General features: G+C 46.1%; 1 protein-coding gene across 2 annotated transcripts in view; it reads right to left on the reverse strand.

Annotated features, from left to right (window-relative positions):
- Nucleotides 1-17,134, reverse strand: part of WWC1 (WW and C2 domain containing 1) — a 439,489-nt gene that overhangs the window by 45,819 nt on the left and 376,536 nt on the right. The window contains exons 16-19 of one of the 2 annotated variants that reach the window (XM_030211705.1): nt 15,573-15,725; nt 8,874-8,974; nt 6,148-6,265; nt 3,551-3,715 (exon numbers count right to left, since the gene is read on the reverse strand). In XM_030211705.1, the coding sequence (XP_030067565.1) occupies nt 3,551-3,715; nt 6,148-6,265; nt 8,874-8,974; nt 15,573-15,725 (537 nt within the window). Of the gene's footprint in view, nt 1-3,550; nt 3,719-6,147; nt 6,266-8,873; nt 8,975-15,572; nt 15,726-17,134 lie in introns of both variants that reach the window. The other variant, XM_030211704.1, reaches the window with a different exon arrangement.

Here is a 17,134-nt window from a genome sequence, read left to right on the forward strand (position 1 = left end):
GAACACCAACAGATAAGGGGATGGGGGTGGAGGAAGATCCATGAGAGTGAACTTTGAAGGTGCAGTGGGAGAGATAAGAGGAGAGCCAGGAGAGGACAGAGCCCTGGAACCCAAATGAGGAAAGTGTGGCAAGAAGTAAGTCATGATTGACAGTGTCAAAAGCAGCGGATAGATCGAGGAGGATGAGGATGGAGTAGTGGCCTCTGGATTTGGCAAGGAACAGGTCATTATAGACTTTAGAGAGTGCTGTTTCTTTCGAGTGAAGAGGGCGAAAACCGGATTGAAGCGGATCGAGGATGGCATGAGAGGAGAGAAAATCAAGGCAGCGGCTGTGGACTGCGCGCTCAAGTATCTTGGAGAGGAAGGGTAGGAGGGAGATGGGGCAGTAGTTGGAGAGACAGGTAGGGTCTAGTGATGGTTTTTTGAGGAGTGGCGTGACTACGGCATGCTTGAAGGTGTCGGGGACAGTTGCAGTGGAGAGAGAGAGGTTGAGGATATGACAGATGGAGGGGGTGATAGTAGGAGAGATGGTGTTAAGTAAGTTGGTGGGGATGGGATCAGAGGAACAAGTGGTGCATTTTGAGGAGGAAAGAAGGCGGGCGGTTTCCTCCTCGGAGATATCAGGAAAGGAGGAGAAGGAGGTCTAGGTTGGTTGGTTGAAGGAGAGGGTTGAAGGGTGAAGAGGAGGAGGTGGCTTGGTAGTGAACTCAAGGTTGATCTTTTGCACCTTGTCGCGGAAGTAGTCAGCCAGTGATTGAGGAGAGAGTGAGGGGGGAGTGGGAGCGGAGGGCACTTGCCTCCTCTTACTAAACCCTATATGCTGGCATGTACAAGAGTTTTACCTTTCAATTTCCTCTATTGGTTAAGCTGGCTTTGAATCCACAAGACAATTGGCATTCTTTTGCAATGCACCTCTCCAATGGAATGCTATGCAAATCTACCTGGGTTCAGAACTCTCCCATTTCAGGTTTAGAACAGGGTTAAAAATGTATTTATTCACTAAAGCTTTCAATGTGACACCAGAGGTCCTGATACATTAGCAACCAGAGTCACTCACCTGTCCTTACTTAAGTCCCTTATTAAGACCTCTTTCTTTCTATTTCCTTACTATTTATCTGTCCTATTACTGAATGGCGTTCCTCTTTTATTTCTTTTTAATTTTGAAATCATGTAAACCGCTTTGATTGCTGTTACGGAGGATACAGTCTATTAAGTTTAAATAAAAATAAACATTTGAAAAAGGTGAGTAATAAATCTAAAATCTGCATGAAATAACAGAAGAGGCAAACTGTTGCGAAATACCAGCACACGAGATATTTTTTCATACCAGCCCTTCTCTTTCTCTTCTGTTCCCTCCCCTCACGTCACTTCACCTTGTCTCGTCAACACTATTAACCAGAAGGAACCCAGGGACCTGGCCTGTAGCAACAAATTAAAAAATTGGTGTGGGGCCTCTGGAGCAGTGACGTAGCTAGGTGGGGCCATGGGGGCCTGGTCCCCCCAAAAATTTCATCTGGGCCCCTGGTTTTGCTGGCAGGAGTCCCCAACCCCCGCCAGCTGAAGCCTTGTCCAATGCCAGGCTCCAGCGTTGCAGCGTTCCCTGCCCAGCTCACTCTTCCTCCTCGTGTCCTGCACACTCCTTTCAGTGAAATTGAGCATGCAGGACGTGAGGAGGAAGAGAGAGCAGGGCAGGGAATGCGGCGCTGGAGAAGGCTTCAGCTGGTGGGGGTTGGGGACCCCTGCCATCCAAGGTATTTGCTGCTGTGGGGTGGGGGGGGGGGGCTCCTCGGGCTCTGGTACCCTCCCACTGTGAGGTCTGGCTACCTTCCACAGTGAGGTCTGGCTACGCCCCTGCTCTGGACTGTTGCAGGGCTCAGAGCTCTGCTGTGTTCCTGTTCCCCTCCTTTTACTAAGCTGTGGCAAAAAGTGGCTGTAGAGCACTCTTGCATAGCACGAGTTTTTCCTGTGTGCTAAGGCCATATTTGCTGCAGCTGTAAAATGGCCGATTTTCTATTTTTTGTATTCATGGACATGCACTAATGCTGCCGTTAGTGCGCAGCCATTAAAACAAATTACCACATGAGCATATACTGCCACCCATTTTGTAGACAGTAAGAGTGTATGTGGTAATCCTACGTAAACCAGTTAGCGTGCGCTAATATAGATGAGCACAGGAGCACACACTTTCCACCCCCCTGACACACCTCCTCCTCCGCAAAAATACAAATATTTTTTAGTGTGTAGATTAGCGTGTGTTAATTTGGCAGTTAACGCAGGACACCTCACCATATGCCATTTTAAACTGTGTTAGGATTGCAGCTTAGTAAAAGGTCCCCTTATTTTTCAATTACATTACACTACATCACATCTGGACTTACATGCCCGTTACCACCTTTCAGTTCCAAGCAGGTTACAGACATCAAAAAAAGAGACCAGAACAAAACTCTGGGAATTACATAAACCACTTAAAAATGAACAAAGCCTTCTTATAATGCGTATTTCTTAAATAAGAAAGTTTTGATCTTCTTTTTTATTTTGTTTTATTTCTATTAATAACCTTTAAGAGTGGACTACCACGGCTACCACACCTCTCTACTAAACAGAAGAGAGAATTGTGAAAAGGAACATTCCAGCAATATCCTTCCAGTCTTGTGGCTTGAACAGCCAAAGACCTTTCAAAGAGCTGTAGTCTCCTTTTACCCTTAGAAGGAAAGGTGAAAACCAGGGGCGAAGCCAGACTGGCAGGAGGGGGGTCCAGAGCCCAAGGTGAGGGGGCACATTTTAGGCCCCCCCTGGCGGCGGCGCTGCCCCTCCACGTCCCTTTCGACCCCCCCCTACTGCCGCCGCTAACCCTCCCCCGCCACCACCAGGTACCTTTGCTGGCAGGGGTCCCCAACCCCCGCCAGCCGAAGTTCCCTTCAGCGCGTTCGCTAATCTGGATTCTGTTTCTGTGAGTCCTGACGTCGTGCAGGACGTCAGGACTCACAGAAACAGAATCCAGATCAGCAACGTGCCGGAGACCGGCGCTGAAGAGGACTTCGGCTGGTGGGAGTTGGGGACCCCTGCCAGCAAAGTTACCTGATGGCAGCGGGAGGGGAGTTGAATGTGGTGTGGTGGGGAGGGGAGGTGGAAACAGGGGGGCCATGGCTAAATCTGCAAGGGCCCATGCCCCCGTGGCCCCACCTAGCTACGCCCCTGGTGAAAACATTGACGCTATCATATCTCCTAATTCTGGTTCCAACTCTAACAGCACACAGCCCACCAGGCCATGCCTTAAAGCCTGATAGGGTACCCTGTTGCAGGGTGTGGGCTGGGGATCATCTTGAGAGGTTGTTTTAGATTTGTGTTTGTGATGACTGGACCTGGCATTTTTTAAATTATGCTTTGTTTTAGCTCTCTTTTTAACATTTTTCTTTTGTTTTAAATAAACAAAAAAACAAACAAACAAAAATGAGCAACAAAATAAAAAAAATTGTGTGCAAAACCCTTAAGAATTTCTCATTAGGTGTACCGGACAAGGATGTTATTGCTATATTAGGAGTTTCCTTACCCGGCAAATGTAGTGGCTCTGGGGCCCCGGTGAGAAGGTCTTCGATCGGATGATGGCGCTGCCTCTGATGAAGGGGGTTTGCAGTGGGTTTGCTGGTCTCTTATCTTTTGGCCGCACTACAGTTGAAGGCTGAGCTAGACTTTCAGTGTTTGTTTCTTTATCCACCTGCAATGAAGAAACGTTTTAAAACCAAAAATTACTACACTCCCTGAAACTCTATTTCAATTGTAAAGGTAATGGAGAACCAGACAGAATTAATCAGTAGGGAATGAATCATTTGTATGGACATGACAATGTATCAGTGGTGGGGAGAAAAGAAAGGGTTGGGGTAAGGGAGGAGGTGCTAGACCACCAGGGATGTCTTTTCTGTCATGGGGGGTCTTCAGTTCGTCTTCCGTCGGGGGGCTGGGTCATCAGATCAGGTCTGGCTGGCCAGGCGGGGATGCACTATTGGGGGGAGGGGGGAGTCTGGAGGTCAACAGGACCTCCAGCCCCTTGCAATGTTTGACAGGTCCGGACTTTTTTTTTTTTCAGCCTGGACCTGTCCAACAACTTCTGTGGTAGGATTGTGCCTTGGGGGCATGTCCAGGCACAATCCTCCTGCAAGAGCACCCCTATGATCAGAGCTAATTGCGTGCCTATATTTGCATGCTATTAGCTCTGATCATAGGGGCGGTATAGCCCTGTGCTGTTCCAGTGCTAATTTTAGAGCACTTTTTGGAACAGCATGGGGCTTGTATCATCTGCCTGAGTGTGAGCAAATAGAGTGTTTCAAGCAGAGAGATTATGTGCAGAAAGAATGGATTCTCCACCAGTAGTTTTATCCCACAATTCTCCATCCTGCTAGACTCTCCACCAGTAGTTTTATTTATTTTTATTTATCCAAATTTCTATTCTGCACAATCCTACATTTTTGGTGGATTCCAAAAATCACATACATAATATTAAAAACACATCATCAAGACACCTAATGGCAGTAATTGTTCCAGTTGTCGTATACCTACCCATCCATCCTGTTATCCCTTGCTTCCCCAAATGCTTTCAAAAACAAAAACATTTTGAACTGTGTTCTAAAAGTAAGCAATGTTTCAATCTTACACATTTTCAATGGCAAGAGAATTCCAAAGCTTAGGCCCTGCAATTTGAAAAGTAGTAGCACGTACACCTAATAAACAACCCTTAATGCCCAAGCCAGTTTATACATTTTAAGAATTAACACCAACTGAGGTGATCCCACATCATTCAGTGCCTTGAGAATCAAGGTAAAGACCTTAAATTCAATTCTATAAACAACTGACAGCCAGTGTAATGATTCTAATGTAGCTGTAATACGTTCCCATGATTCTCCATCCTGCTGGACTCTCCACCGGCAGCTTTATCCCGTGATTTCCATTAGCAGATTTATCCCATGGTTCTCCAGCACTGTTGCTTTTTAGATCTATGACTTCCAGGAGACTGCAATAGTTTTGTCCCATGGTTCTCTGTCTTTCTCAAGGCTCCAGCACGTTCAGCTTCTGAGAATTCAGTTACTGGTAATCTAGCTCAGTCTCAAAAAAAAAATAAAAATCATAATTTCTCCAGTAAATGTCCTGAAAAGTCTCCAAAACCGTAACTGAAGTCTTTGAAGGGTATGAGGAAAGGAGAGGACTAGCAATGAAGCAAGAGATTAGGGGGCTCATTTTCAAAGCACTTAGACTTACAAAGTTCTATAGTAAGTCTAAGTGCTTTGAAAATACGCCTCTAGGTCACGTACAAAGGACACAGTTCATGGATTTCTAATACCAGGCTCTTAAATTTCAACATCTGAGTTAGATGCTTTTCAGTCAACCTCGAGTCTAAGTTTTCAGTTGAAAGGTCAACTAAATTTAAGTGAAAATTAGTGCCATACTCCTAACTTTTTTCTCACCCTCGATCTGCCTCCATAGCCACCCACATTTTAGGGTTCTAGTTAAATTTAACACCTAAATTTAGTGACTCAGCCCTAGCTAAATTTCAGAGATGCCAATTTAGGCTCTTAACTCCCAAAGTTCAGCTTTAAACCCTTTGAAATCCAGGAATGCAGACTTCACATGCTGGAGCTGACAGCTCAAACATTCTGCTCTGGATATGGCCCCTTACTCCACCCCCCCCCCCCCCCCCAGCACCTTCTATGGTCTGTGTAGAAAGTTCCTAGTGTCTTCTAATGATTACATGCCCACGAATGCCAAGGGTGTTATTTAGCATAATCAGCATCTGTCTGGAATTACTCAAAAGTCTGAGCATATGGCACAACACTTTATCCAGTTGGTTTCTCTAGAATGTGGCTATTATCTGGCACTAAATTTTGTTACTGGTGCTTTGCAAGGTTTATTATGGGCTATCTTTCCTAATTTATGATCAGATGATATTGCTGGCATCTCACGGGTAATTAGTGAGTTTGAACACAAAGCTTAAGTACAGTCGGGATAGCACATCATATTAATTTGTTTCATCAGGTAAGGGCTGTCATTAGCAGAACTTATTGTCCAAAGGCCTCGGCTATCTGGAGAAGCACGCCTCTATTAGAGAGCTATAGTTCAAAGCCCAGCCATATCTCTCGATGTTAACCTTTCCCTTACCTTCAGAGCTGCTGTTTCTGTAGGCACTTCCACTGCTGGATCTTCCTCTTCAGTATAGGCTTCCTCATTCTCACTGGCCTCCTCCTCCTCCTCTGTGGCATCTTCATCATAATCTGGCCTATTACAGAACAGTCAACTCCTATCAGCATGAGTGCCAGCGCCTCACCCAGCTCTTCCATCCCAGCACCAATTTAGCATAGCTACTGCCGCCAGCATGAGGTACAATTCACAGTCACAAAAAGTCCTTGAGATTTGACATAAATTGTTTTTACCTACAGTTTTTGCACCAATTTCCAAAGCCAAAGCACACAAGAAGCTTCTCTTTGAAACCTGCCATGGGTGTAAAGTAGTGGTACTTTTGGTATGGATACAATTTTGCTGGAAACATAGGTGCAGAAATTTGAAAATGCAATTTACTCGTGTACTTTTCCTCCATGACCACCATAGGTCCCAGCAGCCCTTGCCCTCTAACTTCCACAACACACAGACCTACACCCACATCGAGGGGATGCAATCTTTACACAGACTATAAGCTATTCTTTAAGACAGGCAGTATTGCGCTTACACACTAACTGCAAGGGGGCACATGTAGGCAGAGAATGGGAGGGGCATGAGTATATCTTCAACTTACACCTGTAACTTATAGAGCACTATAAGTTATGCACATCGCATGGTGCATTCACCACGAGGCTGCACTGTACAGCGCTGCGTAACCCTAGTAGCGCTCTAGAAATGTTAAGTAGTAGTAGTAGTAGTTGTGGCAGCCATTTTGATAAGGCAGCCACTGGTGGCAGGAGCAGGTGGGGTTTGCTCCTGCCCCCAGTGCCTCTACCTGACCACCAGAGATGTTAGGTAGACCTGGGGTGGACCTACTGTAATGGTGGGGGGTCAGAAGGAGGGGCTATTTTGGGGGAGGGGAAGGGGATCAGAATGGGATAAGAGCAGAGGAGGAATGGAGGAGCTGGGGAACATTTTAAAAGTTAGGCGGGTGCCAGCCTTTGCATAGCTAAGCAGCCAAATTTAGGACTGCTCAAATGTAGTCCTAAATTCACCTGCTTAGCTATGCAGCTCCTGGCATAAATATTGCCGGCACCTGCGTTACTGCTGGCTCCTTCCCACCCACCCCCACCCCATGTACCACCCCTGACCTACCCACTTTTTTAATGATCTATCAGAGTTGATATTTAGTGCCATTTATAGTTAAGTACCGTCTAAGTGCCGCTGAATATCTGTGGTTCAGTGGCCATGAGGTATTTAAACAGGCTGGAGCCTTTCCTGTCTGTTTAAATCACTTTAAATATTGGGCAGAATGTCTTTCAAAAAACTGAGCATGAAGTGGCACCATGGGAGCTGTAGAACCATACAGAATGTTCCCGCACCATTAATGTTGGCTCAGGAACACTGAAAGGGTTTCTGCATGCCTGTTGACTCGAACAGAAACCCTGAACACACATCACATGCAAATGTGGTGAATTTGCTATCCTGCTGCATGCACAATTTAACAAATGAAGTTTTGACCACACAAGCTTCCGCAGAGAACATATACACCTGTTCCAAGGCAGTGTAGAAGGGCTGATTAGAAAATACAAGCACTCCTTTGCTCCTCCCAACCCAACTACCCTGCCCCAGAAAGCTATCTGCATCAGCCCCAGCTCTGGTGTCTAGTGGCAACCCCAACCACCTGACCAATCTATTCCTCCCACAGGTACCCCAGGATCCTCCCCCCTGATTAAAAAAAACTCACTCCCTGGTGGCTAGCAGAACCCCTCCCTTCCCCTTTAACTAAAAAAAAAAAATCCTTGGTGTCTAGTGGCAGCCATCTGATCCACCCCTGTACCTTAAGTGAGGCAGGAGTGATGCCCACTCACTCCTGCCTCAGGTACCATCATCGTAAAAACGGCGGTGTCCTGCCCCGCATGGTGCAAGTCTGGTTTGTAAGGGAGGAATTATCTTAAATGTTTGACTGGCCCCATCCCAATGCATCCCAAGATAGGCAGGGTGCCGCCATTTTGTGGATGATGATGCCTGAGGCAAGAGTGAATAGGCATTGTTCCTGCCTCACTTAGAGTATGGGGGAGGGGGGTGGGTGTGTGCCACTAGGTACCAGGGATTTTTGTCAAGTTAGGGGGCAGGGTTGGGGTGCCGCTAGACACCAGGGAATGAGTTATAGAATTGCGATTTATCCCCCAGGTTTTATATAAGTCACCCAAAGTTAGGCATGCAAATTTGGTGTGTGCAACTCAAAGGGGGAGGGGCGAGGCCATGGGAGGGGCTTGAGTGGATCAGGGGCATTTCCAGAATTTAGGCAAGATATAGAAGTGTCATTTACGTGCCCAACTGCCATTAATTGTGCGCTGGCATTTACAACAGGTTTGCTCACATGCAAAGTTAGGTGCGAAATCCGTGCTAAGCTAGTATGCTGCGAAGGGGGCTCTATGCACAGCACATTTTGCAGAATATGAGTTTAGCACGGCTCTTCCCAGTGCCTAAGTTTGAGCCCCATTTACTGAATTCCCTCGATATGGCTAACTGTATGCAGTTATCTCAGCCTCAGATTGTGGGTTTAAGATACCCAGATAAGTTTTCAGGGTATCTTTAACCAGTGATATTCAGTAGTTCCAAGATGACCAGAAATTGAATCGACCTCATCTTTTTTTTGAACTTCAGGTCTTCCTAAATCTCTCGCCGCTCCCCCTTGCTTTCATATTACTGCTGTTTATACACACCAGTTCTCCCCTGAACACAACGTGCTTCTGCTTTCTTCACGCCTCTTCTCGACAGCCTCCAGTTCCACAGCCGTCTGCTCCAGAAGAGCCGACACAGAGTCCTGCAGTGGAACAAAGGCTCCATATATCAAAACTTACCCCTCAAGATTCACTGCTCTCAGATTCCTGAATCAGCAAGTCCTAAAGCTATGAGCACTTATTGGCTGCTATTGAATTACCCTAGAACCATGTACATGTGCTTCATTAGAGAACCACAAACACCTCAAGACCATGCAAGTGTTCTTATTACAGGAGCAAAAATATACTAGGACCATGAACATTACAAAGCCAAAAAAATGCCTCAAGACCATGCATGTATAGTAGTTATTTCTATGTTCTGGGAGGGCTCACATATATGTATAGAAATAAAAGAGTTAATGTGGGAGTTACACATGGGTCCTGTTGTTCAAAGTCCACTGCATTGACCACTAGGCTACTCCTTCCACTTGCTTGCTGCTCTATTAGGAATGGCCATAACACCTGAAGCTGTCATACAGCCTGGTATCCACAGTCACATTTCACTTCTTAGGAGGGAGGGAGGGGGTCAGTAACCACTGGGAGATGAAGAAGGGGTCATGCCTTTATCCCTCCAGTAATCAGCTGTACAATCATGGCACCTTTTCGTACCCCGGACATGACAAACAGGTTGTGACAAAACAGTGGGTTTCTAAGCCTGTAAACTGTATTATTTCATGAAGTGTATTTTTCCTAATTGGCCAGCAGATGGTGTTTGTTTGGGGTTTTAATGCTGTTGCAGAAAAATACATTTTCTTTTCCAGATTAAGCTTGGTGAAAGGCAATCTGCAGTACCATTGGCCAGATACTTTCAAAGTTGGTGCCCTGAGCTCTGATTGGACCTGGAGTTAAAATCTAGCCAGGAGGTACTGGATTTTCATTAGTTTTAGCTTGGGAGTACAGAGGAGAAACATATCTGCCCTGAGATCCTATTTAAGACTTGTGAGCAGTTAATTTCTTGAAACTCCCCAGGTGCTACCCAGGTATTAACAAAGTGTTTTGATAATTTTAATATTGATCCTTATTCAGTTACCTGTTACTGCCTTTTGCTTTTCCATCTGTTTTATATTGTTCACTGTTCAAATTTTTTATGATAATAAATCAATTCATTTATTAGCTCTGTTTGTCCTGGACTAAGAATCCTGGTGGTTTGTGTTTGGGGTCTGTGGGTGCTTTCTAGGAACTGTGAGACCCTTGGGAGTGCACTCCCAGTGTCCTAAATATCACCAGGGAATAACGTAACAGTGGGAGACTCACCCAAAGGCAAGTGGGACCTAGTCGGTGGGGTGGAAGGTACTAGTATAGATCACGTGCCCAGGTGCAAGCGGGCCTGAGCAGTGCTGGGGACAGACCCTCCAGGTGGCCGCAGGGTTAACCCCAGATGGGTGCTAGGTGTTCCATGGCACAGGTCTAGTAAAAATGTCCTTTTTTACCATGCCCGTTCCATTACTGCTGAAAGATGTCCTAATTTGGGGCCTGCCCTAGTCCCACCCAAAACATACCCCCTTGCTATTTAGATGAACTGCAGTGTAAAATATCCAAATTCTGCCTTTTGAAAATCATGACTTGGACATTTTTGGCAGATAGATTTTTGGAGGGGGCTATTTTGACACATCCATCTGCTTTGAAAATGAGCACCTTATTGTTAAGTCCAATAGAAAGGCATCATATTATTTTCCCTTTTTTCTGTTAATTTTTAATGCAGCAATTGAAATATATTCGTTTTTGAAATTTACATTTGCCAGCTTTATATTTTGCACTTTACAGGGGCGCATGCATCACTGTTTCTTTTCTTTGGTGCTGCACTGCATGCAGACACCAGCTTCTTGTTGCTTTTTTCTTTATAATTTTTGTCTACTTATTTCTATTTTTAGTTTTTGGTTAGTTATTCTATACTTGGTGAGGGTCTATCTGTAATCTACATGCGTGAAGCGACCCACTTGTTTAGTTTTCCATTAGGTGTATTTATGTTCTACTGCCCACTTGGAATACTACAGTGTGGTCTTTTCCTAGGTAGGAGAATATTAAAGAGGCAACAAGCCCATCCATAGAATGATCAAGTCCAACCTGGTCTGGAGACAACAGGGAGGTCAAAGGAACAAGCAGCAAACCAACACCACTATGGTGAAGAGAAAATTTACGTGGCCACATTTTGGAGGGTGCCTGCATCAAGGGTATCAATTTTTCACTATAAAGAATATCAAAATTGAGCTGCAGCAAAACTAGTGATACACTGGAATGAAAGTGTTTCTGACACACAACTGCAGTACAAAGACTGACAGTTTAGAGTCGCAGTCACATTAGATGCCGATTCAAACCAACAGTTTTGATATTCTTTATAGCGAAGGATTAATACCCCTGATACAGGCATTCGCCAAATTGTGGCCATCTCAAGTACTTAGGTGTCAATACATTTTCTCTCCGCCATACTGGTGTTGGTTTGCTGTTTGTTCCTTTGGCCTCCCTGATGTCTCCAAACCTGGTTGAGCTTGTTCATCCTACTTTTCCTAGGTAGGCCGTTCTTGTGCAACTCCTGGAAGTTAGTGCTATTATGGTATGGTGAAATTTCTTTATAGGTCCTGAGTGACTGTTGTAGGGTTTTGCATTTCTTCACACTATGTCTGACACTGTATTTGATTCAGCTCACACCTTTTTCAGATGTAGCTCAATGAGAGTTACATTCTGGTACAGTAGGTATTTTCCTGTCCCCGGAGGGCTTGCAATTTAGGTTTGTACCTGAAGGGTTAAACTTCTCTATGATCTCAAGGTGCCACAGTGGGATTTGAACCCTGGCTTCCCTAGTTCTCAGCCTCCTGCTCTAACCATTAGGCACAACTAATACAGATAAAACATATTCTAAACATAAACATAAAATGATTTGCCTATCAGTTTTTGTGGTAAGTTGTTGAATAGCCACCAGGCTTCAGATCTTCTGGCCTTTAGTTTATTGCTGAGTTACCAAATATGTTACATGGAGGGGCATAATTGAATGGCGCTGGCCAAATTGATGGCTGGCCATCTTCAGGGCCGGCGCTATAAGCGGGTGGAGCCAAGCGCATTTTCAAAATACGCTTGGCACCGGCCAAATCGCTCGCTGGGTTTACAACAGGATCGCCGGCGGATCACCGGGTTTATATGAGATGGCCGGCTTCGGTTTTCAGCCATAATGGAAACCGGGCCCGGCCATCTCAAACCCGGCGAAATGCAAGGCATTTGGCCGTGGGAGGAGCCAGCATTTGTAGTGCACTGGCCCCCCTCACATGCCAGGACACCAACCGGGCACCCTAGGGGGCACTTAAAAAACTTTAAAAAACAAAACAAAAATAGCTTCCAGGTGCATAGCACCCTTACCTTGTGTGCTGAGCCCCCCAAAACCCACTCGCCAAAACTCTACACCATTACCATAGCACTAAGGGGTGAAGGGGGCACCTACATGTGGGTACAGTGGGTTTTGGGGGGTTTTGGAGGGCTCTACATTAACCACCACAGTGGAACAGGTGGGGTGGGGGGATGGGCCTGGGTCCACCTGCCTGAAGTGCACTGCACCCACTAAAAACTGCTCCAGGGACCTGCATACTGCTGTCAAGGAGCTGGGTATGACATTTCAGGCTGGCATACAGGCTGGCAAAAAAAGTTTTTAGGTGGGAGGGGGTTGGTGACCACTGGGGGAATAAGGGGAGGTGATCCCCGCTTCCCTCCGGTGGTCATCTGGTCAGTTGGGGCGCTTTTTCCAAACTTGGTCCTAAAAATAAATGGACCAAGTCTGGCCGGCAAAATGCTTGTTCGAGCCGGCCTCTTTTTTTCCATTATAAGGCGAAGCCAGCCATCTCGTACCCACGCCCCCGCCCCTCGTCCCACCTTCACTACCCTACTAGCACGCCCCTTTGAAGGTTGGCCATCGCCACGACAAAACAGCAGTTGAAGCCAGCCAAAATTGGCTTTCGGTAATACCGATTTGGCCGAGATCAGGAGATGCTGGCGATCTCCCGATTTGTGTTGGAAGATCACCGGCGATCCTTTTCGAAAATAAGCCTGATAGTAACACAAAGGCATATTTTCAAAGCACTCAGACTTACAAAGTTACATTGTAACCCAGGGGCATAGCCAGACTTCGGCGGAAGGGGGCACATTTTAGCCCCCCCAGCGCCGCCGACCTCCACCCCCTGCTATTGTCGATCCCCCCGCCGCCGCCGCCACCACCATCACCACCACCAACAACAACTTTGACCCCCCCCTGCCGACAACCCTCTCGACCCCCCCTCCCACTGCCAACCCTCCCCCGCCGCCGCCTACCTTTGCTGGCGGGGGACCCCAACCCCCGCCAGCCGAGGTCCTCTTCTTCCGGCGCAAGTCTTCGTTCAGTTTCTGAGTCTGATGTCCTGCACATTGTATGAAGCCTTGCGCCAGAAGAAGAGGACCTCAGCTGATAGGGGTTGGGATCCCCCGCCAGCAAAGGTATGCGACGGCAGGTTGGCAGCGGGAGGGGGAGTCGAGAGGTTCATCGGCAGGGGGTCCAGGGCCAGGGCCAATTCTACGGGGGCCCAGGCCCCCGTGGCCCCACGTAGCTACGCCACTGCTGTAACCTATGGAACTTTGTAAGTCTAAGTGCTTTGAAAATGAGCCCCACAGTAAGTGATGGCAGATAAAGACCTGAATGGACCATTCAGTCTGCTCAACAGTCACATTCATTCCACTTGGTATATGTCCCAGAAACAATAAAGAAAGACCATGATCAAGTATATACCACTGTTCACGTGACCAACCTGAAGATGCTGGTCTAGGGAGCTAGGCTTGACTGGGAAGAAAGAGTCAAAGTACTTGCATATGTTTCCAAAGTAACGCAAATGTTGTTCTGTTTAATATGTTGCATTATGTTGGTGCATTGTTTTGATTTTTCTTGGCACATGATTCCTGGAGTGTACTCAGCTTGCATATTACCATCAGTAACAGAGGTTCTAGGATTAGACAGCCAGTGCAGATCCACCAGAGCCATACAGTGAAGGATTCATTCCTTCCTCTGTTCAAAAGCGCCCTACTGTTGACATAGGTGCTGCCCTATTTATAGAGCTGTTTAGTTTTTCAGATCAGTCGGCTTTGTATAACATTCCTTTTTCTGATCTAGTAGGGCAATTAGCTAGCTTGTGTCTTGGTTTTCTCACAGACCACAGACAGGCTTGCTTAACCCTGGTAATAGGCTATAAACCTTAACAAGAGTCTATGTTTGTTTCAAACAGGTTCTGAACATAACACAGGGACATTTTCAGTGAAGGACCACAATGAGTGATAGGTATTCAAGGGACAGAGGTTACAAAGGGCAAATGATGAATATTTGAGAAAAATACCAAAGAAACAGAATTATGTGAAGGTGACCTTAGAGGTCAGAGTTGAAGAATACCAGATAAGTAAGAGAGAAAATATAAAGCATTAAGTGATTGGACAAAATTAAGCTTCAGTATTCAGCCTGGGTACATTCTGTACTAGGTCAGAATCTGACAGCTTCCGAAGGGAAAACACAGAGAGAGAGATTATATTTTCCTTATACTGAAATTTGGACTGATATAAATAGTAATTCAATTTTCTGTAATACTTGGATAAAAGAATTTGTATAGTAACCATTTATTTACTCTAATAAATGTTAGCATTATTATAAAAGAGAAAAAACTGAACTCTAAAGTGTTTTTCCTTTGCTAGAAGGGCTTTTTTTTTCTAGTCTCTTCTGTTCAGCTTCCTTTTAGAAACAAGAAGGGAGTGCCCTATAAACACCTTCCATGCCAAAGATTTTAATTTTGCTCTGCTCTGCCCCACCCTGCACCAAAGCCCCACCCCACTTTAGCTTACCCAAACATTGAGTCACTGATTACCTATGGCACCACTGCTGGTTACACTAGTATTCTGCAAGGACACTTAAAAACATGTAGGTGTCCTTATAGAATAGGATCATTGCTTCTGTTGTTATCAGAGCACCTAAATGGCAGGGCCCAGTTATAGAACTGACTTCAAAGTACACACCCACATTTCCATCTTTGCCGGAGGAGTATATCTGTCGTGGGCATCTGTGTACTATTGGTGCTGGTTCTGGGAGTCTTGTAGAGGGCACATAGAGGCTCATTTTCAAAGCACTTAGCCTCCCAAAGTTCCATAGAAACCTATGGAACTTAGCCTCCCAAAGTGCTTTGAAAATATGCCTCACTGGCACCTATGTTGCCTTTTTAAAATAAGCACCTTTTTGCAGTTCTCACAGGCATTCTGTGATAAAATTACCCCTCCCCCATGTGTGCACACAAATTCTATAAGGTAGGAGTATACATTACAACTCTGCCTCTGTTCCAACCAAACTGTGCCCCTCCCCCCAGCTGCCAATGCACAGTCTGTGTAAAAGTGTGCATGCTTTGTTGGCACAGATACTTGAGTCTGCATATTCACCTGCATGATTTTCTAAGAGCCATTTTCTGCATGTAAACAAGCTTTATATGTGGAAATTCTTCATAAAATGACCCCCAAAATGAGTTGCTGCCCCCAGAAGCTGTGACCCCAGATGCCCGCTTAGTCTGCCTGATGGTTACACCAGCTTTGGCCTCCTGCTCCCTGGCAGTGTCTCAAGGTTATACTTTTCTATATATGCTTATGGTTAAAGTTCTTTCCTACCCTGCTGTCTTGGTCAGTCACGTCCAAATGGCTGTCTCTCTGCTTCTTTTCCACAGTATTGCTTGGCAGATATCTGTAGTTGAGGAGATTGTACCAACGTGTTGTATTCTCAGCAGACCTGCACACCTCGGCTAAGCTGATTTGAGCACCACCCTGTAACAGTAAATAGAATTTAGACATTAAAATCATTTCCGCACCTTTTGCTGTCTTGTTCTGAGCAGTCAGTATGCACATCTACAGTTATAAAGCTGGGGGAAACAGGACAATCCTGGAAGCTGTGTGAGCAATGTGGCCCACACAGGGTGCAAAGGAAATGGCTTCCCATTAACCGTAGCCCCGGTGGGGGCTGTGGAGCAGTGGGTGAGGTGGAAGCATTAAGGGGTGTGTTACACAGGATGTGATTTTGGCATGAGACACTTCTCAGGGGGAACAAAGAAGTTGCAGATGAAGGCTCAAGGCACCATAACCAAGAAGAGATCAGTTGTTCTTAAGCTGGAAGCCGAGAACAGCAGAAAACATTTATGCCAGCAGACAAGTATAATGAAAATGGCCAGACTTCACGCCTCAAATCTGAGAGGGCCATGGCAGCTCTGTGCAGCCCCCACCTCCTCCCACCCTTAAAAGCATCACATAAAGTAAAGTGATTAGGCTACAAACCCTCAAAACTGGAGGAAATTGGCCTGACAGATAAAAACTAAGGTAAAAAAAACTATGCTCCGCCCCCCTCTGCAATATTTAAGCTCCATGGGTAAAACACCAACTGTGGCGTTTTAAACTTAAACCCGAGATATTCAGAGCAGGTGAAATGGACTTCCATGTGCCGGTGTCTGAAATATCAACAGGGCAACTCAGGAACATAAACATTTCTGTGGTGGCACTGTGTATCCTGACACTGACTGCCAGAAGTTCTACGGGTACTGCCAATATTCAGCGACAGTGCCTGGATAACCATGTGGCCACGTCAGGAGAGCTGTTTTGCTGTTCTAACTGGTACTAGTGCCGAGTAACATCCAGCTTCATCTTGGCTTCGTCCCCAGACTGCCTCGGCACTTTCCGAATAATGCCAGGGAGTCAGTACAGATTTTCAGTGGCAGTTTCTGGATAACACTGTTGAAAATCTGTGTTCTCTGCATAGCAGCTGCTGAATACAAGGCCCTATTCTTTTGCTCTCTTTGATATGACAGATACAGTATGTGTAAGACCAATCAGTGAAAACAGGCACGATTTAGCCATTATAGTGATGTGGATGAGAAAAGCTAGTGGGACTCCTTGAAGTTGACCTGCCAAGATAGTGACCGAGCAAGTCGCTTCCATGTAGGCTCTGGGCTTCGATGTAAGCTCCGGGCTTCAATGTACTCTCCAGGCTCAAGTGGAAGCAGTACCGGGAAGGGGAGCGGCAAACGGCGAGCAGAGCGGCCAGGCCCGAGTGGAGGCGACAAGCGAAACCGCCACTCCCACCGGTGCAGGGAGAGGCAGTTGATCCTCTCCCCAGGGGGAACCATACGAGGCCTGCGCGATGGTGCTTGCGTGTCCAGCCTGTCTTCCGCCCGCCCTTCTTCCCA

This window comes from Microcaecilia unicolor, chromosome 8, assembly GCF_901765095.1.
Source record: "Microcaecilia unicolor chromosome 8, aMicUni1.1, whole genome shotgun sequence".
Classification (NCBI taxonomy): Eukaryota; Metazoa; Chordata; class Amphibia; order Gymnophiona; family Siphonopidae; genus Microcaecilia; species Microcaecilia unicolor.